The sequence below is a fragment of the Sinocyclocheilus grahami genome, unplaced genomic scaffold, assembly GCF_001515645.1.
Source record: "Sinocyclocheilus grahami isolate Dianchi unplaced genomic scaffold, SAMN03320097.WGS_v1.1 scaffold356.1, whole genome shotgun sequence".
NCBI classification, from domain to species: Eukaryota; Metazoa; Chordata; class Actinopteri; order Cypriniformes; family Cyprinidae; genus Sinocyclocheilus; species Sinocyclocheilus grahami.
The window spans coordinates 1,117,893-1,130,632 of NW_015505535.1; the positions used below are offsets into that span (position 1 = coordinate 1,117,893).

The 12,740-nt window shown below is 37.5% G+C and overlaps 1 protein-coding gene across 1 annotated transcript in view; it reads right to left on the reverse strand.

Moving 5' to 3' along the window:
- Positions 1 to 3,831: 3,831 nt before the first annotated feature.
- Positions 3,832 to 12,740, reverse strand: part of LOC107548874 (integrator complex subunit 2) — a 31,325-nt gene continuing 22,416 nt past the window's right edge. The window contains exons 15-24 of the mRNA XM_016229717.1: positions 12,346 to 12,450; positions 11,831 to 11,995; positions 10,872 to 11,073; positions 10,665 to 10,790; positions 10,358 to 10,559; positions 9,970 to 10,263; positions 8,835 to 8,942; positions 8,381 to 8,486; positions 7,748 to 7,924; positions 3,832 to 4,799 (exon numbers count right to left, since the gene is read on the reverse strand). Coding sequence (XP_016085203.1) covers positions 4,627 to 4,799; positions 7,748 to 7,924; positions 8,381 to 8,486; positions 8,835 to 8,942; positions 9,970 to 10,263; positions 10,358 to 10,559; positions 10,665 to 10,790; positions 10,872 to 11,073; positions 11,831 to 11,995; positions 12,346 to 12,450 — 1,658 coding nt within the window. The 3' untranslated portion in view covers positions 3,832 to 4,626. The remainder of the gene's footprint in view (positions 4,800 to 7,747; positions 7,925 to 8,380; positions 8,487 to 8,834; positions 8,943 to 9,969; positions 10,264 to 10,357; positions 10,560 to 10,664; positions 10,791 to 10,871; positions 11,074 to 11,830; positions 11,996 to 12,345; positions 12,451 to 12,740) is intronic.

A 12,740-nucleotide genomic window follows, 5' to 3' on the forward strand; every position in this document is an offset into this window, starting at 1 on the left:
ACACACAAAAAAAAAACTTAAATAAAAATATATAAAAAAAATATATATATATATATATATATATATATATACACTTACACACAGTATATATATATATATATATATATATATATATTAGAGCCCAACCAATATATCGTTTTGCCGATTTTATCGGCCAATATGCCTGTCACAGATATATCGGTATCGGCGAATATGCCGCCGTCGCAGTCGGGCGCCTACCAATCTGGCGATCCCGGGGGGCTACCGTTGCATAGAGGGTGGCAGTCGAGAGGGCTCCTCGAGCTGAATTTAGTGGAGATCCGCCACCACATTTGCGAGATAGTGAAAGTTGAATGGAAATTAATTGAAATAAAGTTGAATAAACTTCAACTTTACTGTTCAGTGCACTGATGTCAGACTCATTTTGGATAATAAAGTTTATTGTTAAATTGTTAAATGCCCTGCCTCCATTACATATCTTTGTCACGTCATTATAAGTGTTTGATCACCACATTTGCGTGATCATTGCAAACATTTTTTTATGTATATATATTCTGTTTATGTATATACTGTATTCTATATATAGTACCAGTCAAAAGTTTGGACACACGAATGGGAAAGTGTCCAAACTTTTGACTGGTACTGTACTATAATATAAACAAAGAATATAGGCCGATATTATCGATATTTTTACTCCCTAATATCGCCCCCCAAAAAACCCATATCGGTCGAGCTCTAATATATATATATATATATATATATGTATATGTATATGTATATGTATATATATATATATAATTAAGGACATTTATTATTTATTATAATATATTATTATTAAGGACATTTTTGTTCATGTTTGTGTGATAAAAAAAAATAGTACTATGTTGGGACAACACTTGATGTCCTGAAGCAAGATGAGCTGGGAACCACTGTGCTAGATAGTTTTCCGTCATAACACAAAATTGACTGGATTGATAAAAAAAAATGCAAATATAGTATAAAACAACCACAGAATTGAATCATGGCACACTGAATGTTGGAAACCTAAGTGGCAGTATAGTACTGTGAACATCCCTCTACTACATTTAATGTGCAAAAATATTAAATATTGAGATGCTACAGCAAAATGCTGCTAAATCTAACATTTCCTGCTCCCACTCACTGTGAAGTCAGTTCACAATGCTGCTTTTAAGCTCATATATATGAGAGTGTCTCTTCTGTCTGAAAAACACCTGTAACGCACAGCCGTAACCTCAGACGATCTCTTCAATAACTTTATTGCTTTTACTTACGTAGTCACCCAGAGCGACTGATGAAGTCAATGTGGGCCCAGAGCAACCGGCTGCAAATGATTTATGCTTCAGACCAGAAGCTAATCACACATTCACCAGGTGTGGGATGTAATACGCTCTCCCGTCTCTCCAGATGGTATAGCATCCAAGAGCCCTTAAGGTTCCTCCGCATCCGATTCTGCCCACAACGGCGAGCGTGGAGCAGAGAGGTTGCATACCAGGGCCGCATAGCTCGGCCCGTAATAGCGAGGGTAATTAGATCGAGCACGCCACAGACCGCATGCCGGCATATGGTACCTTTCAATCGTGAGCCCACAGCTAACAAAGGAAGGAGTATTTTACATGGTGCAATCTCTAATCTCATAAACAATACTAAAGACATGATGTAAGGCTCCAGGGTGTCATGAACGCCGAGGCATATTGCATTTAGATGGAGCCCGTGGGGCCAGAGCTGAAATATGGTGATTTGATTGCAAGCGTCTGTAAATAGGTTTTGCCAGTTCAGTCGGCCTACGCTGACAACACGATTTGCAGCACAGCTTGCTTTGATTCAGTGGGAAATAAAACACACAAACTCACTGCAGAGCCGCGCGTTCTGAAGCGAGATGTTTTGAATTTCACCAAAGGCTTCGGTCCCTGAGATCAGAGACTTGATATAACTATCTGGGCAAGAGACAAATTCGCTCGGTTTCGCTCGCTTTTCCAACTGGCAGGCTTCACAGAGTTACTTGACATTCCCGTTTGAACTCGTTTGAAAAATCGCCTCCATCTTTGAACGTTTGCAACAAGATGCAAGGAAAGATAGCCTGACCGGTCGCAACCTACAATCTTGAAGTTTACTGTAAAGATCCGTATCGGATTTAATCTCGCACACATGCCTGCCAGCCACTGCCAGATGGAAAGCTGCACTCGCCACGGCGGATTTCACAAATGGATGCTGTGCAGCGAGGAGCACAACACTAAACAGATGTCAATTTCCAAATCAAAGCGTGAATTACATTATCGGCGCTTTTAGATTTCAGCAGACCTTTGTCTCGCAGCACAAAGTCAATTCGATTTACTGATGCGCACAACGGCAGACTTCCCACTCAAGATATCCAGTGAGGAAAATAACTCAATAGCAGGTCAAATGAGCAAGTAACGAGAAATGGCCCTGGAACAGAGAAAGCAAGCTCTGCTTGGGGAGGTGATAAACATTTCCATTTCTCTCTGCCGCACACATTCGCGCAAGAATGGAGGTGCAAGGAAAGGTGAAAGAGAGAAAAGCGCACTGAAGTTTTTTTGCGCGAAAAAGGTGTTTAAACTTGACAGCGCCTTAAAGGTGAAACAAAACTGAGCTGTGATTTCGCCTTCGCTAGCCTGAGGCCGTTCACAGCAACTCAGAGTCAGAGCTCTGTAGAGGCAAAAGACCTGCGGTGAGAACCATTTTCACACTCTGAATGCATATTTTGTGTCTTTTCTTCCACTTCTATCATACACAACAACATTTATAATCGCCCTATGGGCAGATGTGCCTTTAGAAGCCATGGATGCCGTAGTTATTTTTATTTATCCTTATATAGGAGCACATACTGCACATTAGACAAGAGAAATTTCACAGCTTCTTAAAGGGACATTAAAAAAATATGTATACATTATTGTTTATTAATGTTTTTTTTTTTAAGTGATGCAAATGAGGCAAAAAAATGACCAGAGCCTGATTCTGTTATCATTTATTCACCCTTAAGTCTTTGCCAACTGTATGACTTTCTTGAAGGATGTTGGTAACCAAAATGTTTTAGTTCCCATTGACTTCTATAAAAAATTTTCAGACCGTACAATAGATGTCAATGAGAACCAAAATTGTTATCAAGATTCTTCAAAACATATTCTTTTGATTTCCAGAGAAGAAAGTAAGTCTGCCTGGAACAACATGAGGGTAAGAATGACAGATGATAGATTTTCATTCAACCACTCCAAAAAAAGCTAATGTGAAGGTTAGGTCAAGCTTTATGGTGTAATTTGGCTCTAAAAAAGTACATTCTTGTGTTTACTGGATTTGTCTACTTTAATGTGAAGTAGTTCGGGCCAAATTCGATTGCAAATTAAATGAGAGCATTTTCTAAAGCTCTCATAACACAGAAAACCATTGTTCTGGAGCAAAAGGAGCATATGATTGGCTAAGTTTTTTGTTATGTTTCAATCATCGATCATGTCATCATTGAACATGCATAAGCGTTTCCATGTGCACTCCAGGCTGCGGATCCTGTGTTTCTACATGTGACAAGAGCGCCCCCACATGGATCTAAATTATATGCTTAATACTGTTTTTTTCACCACAGATAAATGATTAATTAATATCAGGCCATCTATGTAAAATATTAGTTCATGCAAATGTCTTCAGTGTCCTGTTGGTGCATTTTGTGACTTGGAGTTTTGTTTTGGCAACCTCAATCTCATCACAATGCCAGCCATATTTCCTCCTCAATTTGTGCTAAATAAAACTGAAGTGTGCCATTTTTTATATATTTTTAATGTATCTCAACTCAATATACAACTATAAGTAAGCTATAATCAAAATTGAGTAAACAAAGAGTTTCCAAAAAGATGTTTTAATACAAATGTTCAAAACATAAGATTGACATGTATACAAAACCAAGGTAACAAACTAAATTCAGACGTCACACTTCAAGAAATGGTGAAATTGAGCCAAGAAAATACTCTTTGAAATGGTGGTCTAGAAAACAGACCAATAATATCACTGCTACGTGCGCTGGACACACATTTTGTCACATACTCAAATACACACTTAACTAACACGCTATTTAGAAAATGCCTTCTACTATATCTACAGAAAGCTGCTTTGTGACCAGAATTACTCCAATCCTTCAGGACAGGCCTGAGAATGAAAGTCCAATTCACTTAAGACTTAAAAGACGCTTCCTGGAAAGTCGAACGTTGTTTTGAGTCAAATATAAATGGTGGTTTTGGCTGGCAACAGAATATGGAATCTTTATTTTTTATCTTTCAGTACATCTCGTCCTTTGTTTTGAAAAATGGTACCCCATGATTTGACCATTTATACCATATAAGTACAGTTTACGTAAAACTATATCAAATTAGAATTTATTTCATTACCTTCATTCCAGATGTTTTCATAACTTGTGGTATGCCAAAATGGAGGAGAAAATTTATGTTCAGTGTTTTGAGTGGACTGACTTTAAACTGAAATGGTCCCAGCACTACTCCAACAGCTGTAAGTCATCTATCATTAAACTGCTTTGCATGTGCATAAGCAGATTTCTGTAACATGAGGCTTAACCTTTACATGGGACAAAAACATTTCAAAAACATTTATATTCGTCTGTTTGTGTTGTCACAGTGCCTGTGTGCTGGAGCTGATGATGTCCATGAAGGTGGCCTCTATGTGATAGCACAGCTGTACATCAGGATCGGCTCCCCCCAGCTCCTCTGCAGACCTCTTGCGTAGAGAGCATTTGGATTCTGATAGCGGTATTTCCTGTGGCTTCTGTCTCAGATACTGGAGCCCTAAACACAAGATCACAATGGATTAGATATAAATCTAGGGCTACATGATTTGGCCACACCATATTGTGATCATATCTTGATAAATACTGAGACATGAACTGTGAAAAGATAACCTCATATTACTGATGCTTAGATAAAAGGTAAAGGAACAAAGAAGGCATAGAACACTTTGAAACAGAAGCTCACATGTTCAACAGACTGTGCAAAAACTCTAAACTTGCAAAGAATGCCATTTTTGTCTGCCAAAGTCTGCAGAAACGGTTAGTCTTTAAGGGTCATCAGACTTGAATGTCAATCTCAAATCACTTTTAATTGACCCAAAAGTGAAGTGAGTTAAAACAAACCTAGTTATCTGGTATACCTGAATTTGCAAATGGATATTCATTTACTTCAACTGTGATGGGTCACAGGTCACTTGTCACTAATACAATTTTTTTGGAAGTCTATCAAGTTAAATCTGATGGTAATATAATAATGAAATGTTACAGGTTTAGTTTTAATATCATGAATATTTAAATGCAATATTACTATAATAAATATTAATATTATATTCTGAATTAAACATCAATATAATAAGAAAACTAAAGGAAGGCCTTTGAGCTTTAATATGCAGTTGACAATAATGTATAGATTATTTATTTCAAATGTCAAAATCTTTTTTGAGCCACAATATCACATTATTAGATTTGTATAATAACTAGGAGTAGTCAGAAATGTTCAAACTATGCTAATGTGAATCATGGCTTTTTGCGGTTGTTTAATAATCACACAAGACCATATTGCAATAACTGTGCAGCCATATGCAAATATAAAACTATTAAAAACTTGAGTATTTCAAAGGCAAAAAAAAAAACTAAACACTTTACAATAAGGTGTCATTCGTTAAAATTAGTTAATGCATTAATTAAGATACGAACAATGAACACTACATTCATTAATCTTTGTTAATGTTAGTTAATAAAAACACAGTCGTTTATTGTTTGTTCATGTTAGTTAGCATTAACTAATGTGCATTAGTACACAGTGCATTAAATAATGCATTGATAAATGCTGAAATTAACATTAACTCAGATTAATATATGCTGTAGAAGTATTGTTCATTCTTAGTTCATGTTAACTAATGAACCTTATTGTAAAGTGTTACCGACTTTTTAAACAACCTATGGGAAAAATAAATAGAAAAAATACTTCAAGAACCAAGGCACCTGAAAAAGTCGGCATGCACTTTTTCACTCTATTAAATCTGACTTTGAACTGAGTAAAATAATTTAAAATCTTGCCCTGCTCCTGCCCCATACAATAGTCATTGATTAATACAAATTAAAAACAGTTCAGTCAAATAAGACACGAATACACTCACTGGCAATGAGAGGGTCAATATCTCTGGCCTTGGTGGTGACATCAGCAGCAGACACCTGACCCACCTGAACCAGCAGGGACATGACATCATCAAAGAGTGGGGGGAAAGCCTTGCAGAATGAAACCAGGCAAGGCAGCGTCGGCATGAAAAATGCAAAGCGCTTGGCACGGGTCAGCACTGTGAAAGATACCAAAAATGTGTTACTTAAGTGAATAAATTACAGAATCACATGCAGTTTTTGAGAACAGATGCACTAGAAAACATAAAACCTAAATGATCCAATACAAAACTGCACAGGAACTGCAGGATTTAACAGTGCTCAAGACTCCTCTGGTACTCCATTCAATAAAACAATAAATGGATGGCTGATGCATCATTTATAAACACTGCAGCTGAAGGTTGGTCACAGGCAGTAATAAGTGGCCAGGAGAGGGCAGTGTGTACTAAGATAATGGGAAAAGTTTGCACAGGTTGGTTTTTGCTACAAAAGAAGTCAAGGTAATGGTCTGATATCTCCAATTATCAATGTTATTTTTAGACACTCTTTAATAAAATGCCAGCCCTAATAAATGAATAAGAACAGAGACCAAGATAAAGACAAAATGGAACACAGATAAAGAGATAAAGCAACAGATGAAAGAGTTATTTCTACCTGTGAGGAGGGTGCCCATCACACTAATGGCAAGACGTGCCACACTGAGGGATTTGGGCAGGGCGTACTGGGTGCACAGATGGGACAACAGCTGTATGGCGAATATCTGTGCCAGACAAAACAAAACCGCCATTAGCATCAAGCCCAGAGGTCAACCCTGAGGGCTCACCATGTGCCTGTGATTCGAGTAGCAAAATACATACTCTTAATACTTCAATTTATAGCTATACAGCTCTAAATAAAGTTGTAGTACACATTATAAAGCTATAAAGAGTCTTGCATACTAAATATACTAAATTCTAGAAAGAGAAATTATATTCTGTGTATATTTGTTTAATAATCACACAAGACCATATTGCAATAACTGTGCAGCCATATGCAAATATAAAACTATTAAAAACTTGAGTATTTCAAAGGCAAAAAAAAAAACTAAACACTTTACAATAAGGTGTCATTCGTTAAAATTAGTTAATGCATTAATTAAGATACGAACAATGAACACTACATTCATTAATCTTTGTTAATGTTAGTTAATAAAAACACAGTCGTTTATTGTTTGTTCATGTTAGTTAGCATTAACTAATGTGCATTAGTACACAGTGCATTAAATAATGCATTGATAAATGCTGAAATTAACATTAACTCAGATTAATATATGCTGTAGAAGTATTGTTCATTCTTAGTTCATGTTAACTAATGAACCTTATTGTAAAGTGTTACCGACTTTTTAAACAACCTATGGGAAAAATAAATAGAAAAAATACTTCAAGAACCAAGGCACCTGAAAAAGTCGGCATGCACTTTTTCACTCTATTAAATCTGACTTTGAACTGAGTAAAATAATTTAAAATCTTGCCCTGCTCCTGCCCCATACAATAGTCATTGATTAATACAAATTAAAAACAGTTCAGTCAAATAAGACACGAATACACTCACTGGCAATGAGAGGGTCAATATCTCTGGCCTTGGTGGTGACATCAGCAGCAGACACCTGACCCACCTGAACCAGCAGGGACATGACATCATCAAAGAGTGGGGGGAAAGCCTTGCAGAATGAAACCAGGCAAGGCAGCGTCGGCATGAAAAATGCAAAGCGCTTGGCACGGGTCAGCACTGTGCAAGATACCAAAAATATTTACTTAAGTGAATATATTACAGAATCACATGCAATTTTTGGTTGTTTTGCGAACAAATGCGCTAGATTACATAAAACTAAACTGCAGGATTTAACAGTGCTCAAGACTCCTCTGGTACTCCATTCAATAAAACAATAAATGGATGGCTGATGCATCATTTATAAACACTGCAGCTGAAGGTTGGTCACAGGCAGTAATAAGTGGCCAGGAGAGGGCAGTGTGTACTAAGATAATGGGAAAAGTTTGCACAGGTTGGTTTTTGCTACAAAAGAAGTCAAGGTAATGGTCTGATATCTCCAATTATCAATGTTATTTTTAGACATTCTTTAATAAAATGCCAGCCCTAATAAATGAATAAGAACAGAGACCAAGATAAAGACAAAATGGAACACAGATAAAGAGATAAAGCAACAGATGAAAGAGTTATTTCTACCTGTGAGGAGGGTGCCCATCACACTAATGGCAAGACGTGCCACACTGAGGGATTTGGGCAGGGCGTACTGGGTGCACAGATGGGACAACAGCTGTATGGCGAATATCTGTGCCAGACAAAACAAAACCGCCATTAGCATCAAGCCCAGAGGTCAACCCTGAGGGCTCACCATGTGCCTGTGATTCGAGTAGCAAAATACATACTCTTAATACTTCAATTTATAGCTATACAGCTCTAAATAAATTTGTAGTACACACTATAACGCTATAAAGAGTCTTGCATACTAAATATACTAAATTCTAGAAAGAGAAATTATATTCTGTGTATATTCATGGGATAACAAATTAAGGGATTCACGCCTGAATTCAAATTAATTCTGGAACTTGGGAGTGACAACTGATCTACTTAGTAGTCCTGGCTGAAAATATGGATGGACGAACTGATAGTTTCTTACCTGTTTCTCCAGCTGCGGCTGAGTGAGGAGTTCTGGGATAAAGTCTAGACAGATGTGCATGGAAGGAATTCCTGCCACCGTCAGAGGGAGCAAAGCCTGCGGATAACCCTGAAGAAACATTTAAAGAACATTTAGAAAACTTCAGAACTCAATTAGAGCTTTAGAACCCAATTAGAGATTTGTTTGATTTTGTTTTCCTTTATCTGAAACTGATTCACAAAAACCTAAAGGCTGTTTTATTCTTTAAAACGTACTTCATATTTAATTTTAGTTTAAAACTGTTCAAGTCAAGATGAAAATGACCCGATTTTTTAATACATGTTCCTGTTAAATTTGCAAATATTTACTGGTGCACATAAAACAAAATACAAAAAATAAAAGCCATTAAAGTGTCACAAAGTTTTACACTATTGTTCCAAAAGTTTGAGGTAGGAAAGATTTTTTTAATTTTTTGATATAATTCTCTCATGCTCACCAATGCTGCATTTATCAACTGTACAATAAAAAACGTAGAGTGTGAAATATTACAAATTAAAAGTAATGTTTTCTATTTTTAATGTATTTCAAAACATAATTAATTCCTATGATGTGAATTTTCAGCAGTCATTACTCCAGTCTTCAGTGTCACATGATCCTTTAGAAATCATTCTAAATATGCTGATTTGCTGCTCAAGAAACAGTGCTACTTAATATTTTTGTGGAAACTGTAATATAGGTTTTAAGGATTAAAAAAAAAAAAACAGCATTTATTTCAGACCAAAATCTGTTATATTGTTTTAAATGTCTTTACTACCACTTTTGAATTAAATAAATCCTTGCTAATAAAAGCATTAATTTTATTTTAAAATATTACTGACTCTTTTGAACAGTACTGTAACTTGATTTTAACCCCTCCCTTCCAACCACCTGTCATACAGAGACCACTTGTCACTAATCAATCCCCAATGGATAAAATGACAATTTTCCCATTGAATATCCTGTTTCACTCTGAAATATATGACATAAAAATATTAAATCCCTATAGAGGGAAAAAAAAAAATTGTGTGTGTACTGTGTCTTATGATCATCATGCATGTATGTATAAAGTACGTTTCATAATGGTGATGGCAGTACTGTAACAGAGAGACTTAATTACCTGAAAGTGTACTAGTTTGGCAATGTTGGGGTCTGCGATGAACATTTGGTGAAGTAGGCAGCAGATGAGACACTGCACTTCCCTCAGGTCACTGAGCAGCCCGCCCTCTGCCTCGCGCTCCCCCTGGGCCCCCCGCCCAGCCCCCGCGTCGCCCACCTGCTTCCGCATGGGAATACCTGGAGCAGACTGAACGCTCCTCAACAGGCTGTCTGCTCCTCCACCTCCTCCCAGCTGCAGCTCCTCCTGAGGGCACGGCAAACACACCTCCAGCAAGATCTGCACCGCTGCACTGTCCTGAAGGTGAACAAAAACAACACAAATATGCCAAATGCACAAACTGGTGATTCAGTGATCAGTATTAGAGATGTGTTTGTTTGCATGTGTCTACCTGAGCAGCCAGCAGAGCGTTCTTCAGCTCCTCTCTTGTGACCTCAGGGGTATCAGGTTGGCCACTCAGCCCAAGGTTTGATACAGTCTGAACTTGTCGCTCAAATTCAGCCGTCTCTTTCAGGTGGGCGTTCAAGTAGGCCTTAGATGCCAACAGGTACCCATTCAGCATATGAAGAGTGATGCCCATCAGTGGAGGACACCTTCATGAGAACAAACACACCTTCTTCAGTAAGACTAAGATTAGCATGAATTATAGAATTTCTTTATAGGGTATTTCTTATCAGGCATTTCTAAGCAGGTAATACCTGAAGACTCTGGAGTCGCAGCGCAGGACGATGAGAGGATCCACCATCAGATCATTCTGAGTGTATTTCTGCTGCCGCAGGAGCTTTACTGAAGGCTGCAGAGCGTTTACTGTCATCACCCACAGCCTGACAGAGGAAAGAGACTTAGACCGAGTGCTGAAGTGCAAGAATTCCTTCCATTTTTACAAAACACAGAGGAAGTCTCACTTGCGTGGCATGACTGTATTAAGTACCATCCAGAGTTTGTTAACAGTCTGTAGGATCCTGCGAGAGACGCCGTACTCTAAGAGCAGCCCCATGCTGGCAGTCAAAGCCTCTGCGTATGGGATCAGATCTCCCGCAGAGAGCAGCGTCAGGTGCTCCAGGATACGCAGCAGCCTGGGTCCACCGGAGAGAACATTCTGGAAAGCTAAGATTTTTTTTTTTAAATGATTAATTTAAAAAAAACCCACAAATGATGACCACATTTAATTCTAAGACTTATGTAAAATATTTAGAGGCTTTAGTTGTCAATATATTTGTTTGTTTTATTTCCATATCATTAAATATAACATAAGCCTGTCACCATCTGTGAATACAAGAGTCCTGTGGAGAGACAGGCCTGTCAGAGCAGTGTTGTATGAATACAGAAACACCTTCAGGCTCATTACTCCGCAGGTGCAAAACTGAGTCATGCACATGAAAGGTCAGACTACAACAACAAACTATTCATATCATAGACCATAATAAACACTTGTGATCTCCTCCAGGGCCTTACGAGTCTCAATGTAGAGTTCAGTGGTCTGGTTTACTGTAGTGTGAAAACTGCTTGAGAAATACATTGTACAGCAGAGATGTGCTAATTGCTTTTGTAGAATCCACCTGAGCGACAACTTTTCTATTTTTACCCATTGTATAGACATATGCCTTTCCATTTCCTTATTTTGACCTTGTGTTAATATAACCAAAACTGACTTTTGACATATCCCCTTTTCTTCACTTTTAATCCATATTAATATTATTTACACTGTAAATATGGATCCATCAAAATGATTTTTAAATTATGAATCAAATTTCGAAAATTTAGTAAATGGGAGAAAATCTTTAATGCAATCTCGGTCACATGAGAAATGTGATTTCCACATTTTGCTCTCAAGTAAGTGGTTGATAGTGTGAATTTCTTGTACCTTCTCGTAGCTGTGTCTGTGAGTATTTGCAGGATGAGGATGTCAGCAACATCTTCCTCAGTAAAGGCAGAGTACCAGTCACTTCTTCTTCACTGATCCAGTCCTCCACCATACACAGGTGAGGATAGTTTGTGGCCAGTAGACGCAGAAGAGCAGAATGTAAGCCTAAAAAATTTAATTTAATTAAATACAAATTAAAAGTACAAAGTACAAAAGTACAAATTAGTTTATAAATAAAATAATAAATATTAAGTACAAAACTAAATGTAACTTTTTGATATATATATATATTTTTTAAGTATTATAGCATTTTCACTGTTTGCATGTATATAGCCTGTAAACCAATGCACATAAAATGAATAAAACATATTTTTAGAAAGATATCAAGTATTAGTGTCATATAATGAGAAAAAGAATTGCATCAAGTAATGCAACTTAATATGGCTGTATTATCACATATTTTAAATCTACTCTGCTGAATATAAGTGCAATGAAGGTTAACGTGTGTCCTTTACCTCCCAGCTCCTGCTGCAGTCCTTGGGCCTGGCGAATGAGGTGTTTAATGGGAATCTGGTCCATGAGGGCAGGAGAGTAGGATTTTGGTTTCTTCTGCATAAGTGCTGGGAGGAAAGAGAACGCATGGTTATCAGGCTGTTTGTTAAAAATAGGCCTCTGTGGTACAGCTCATGTACAGGTGATTTTTCATTGTATTCCAGTTCATTAGCACAGCCAAAGGGCATCATTACTCCAGAATGATAGAGGAGAAGAGAGGGAGAGAGAGAGATTAAATAAGCACAGCACTCTGGGAAGAGCTGTGTGCATAAACACTGAAGAGTAACCGCTCTAATAACCGATGAGAGGCTTCCAAAGCAAAGTCAAACTGCAGGTGATTGGTGTGATTTTGAAGCAA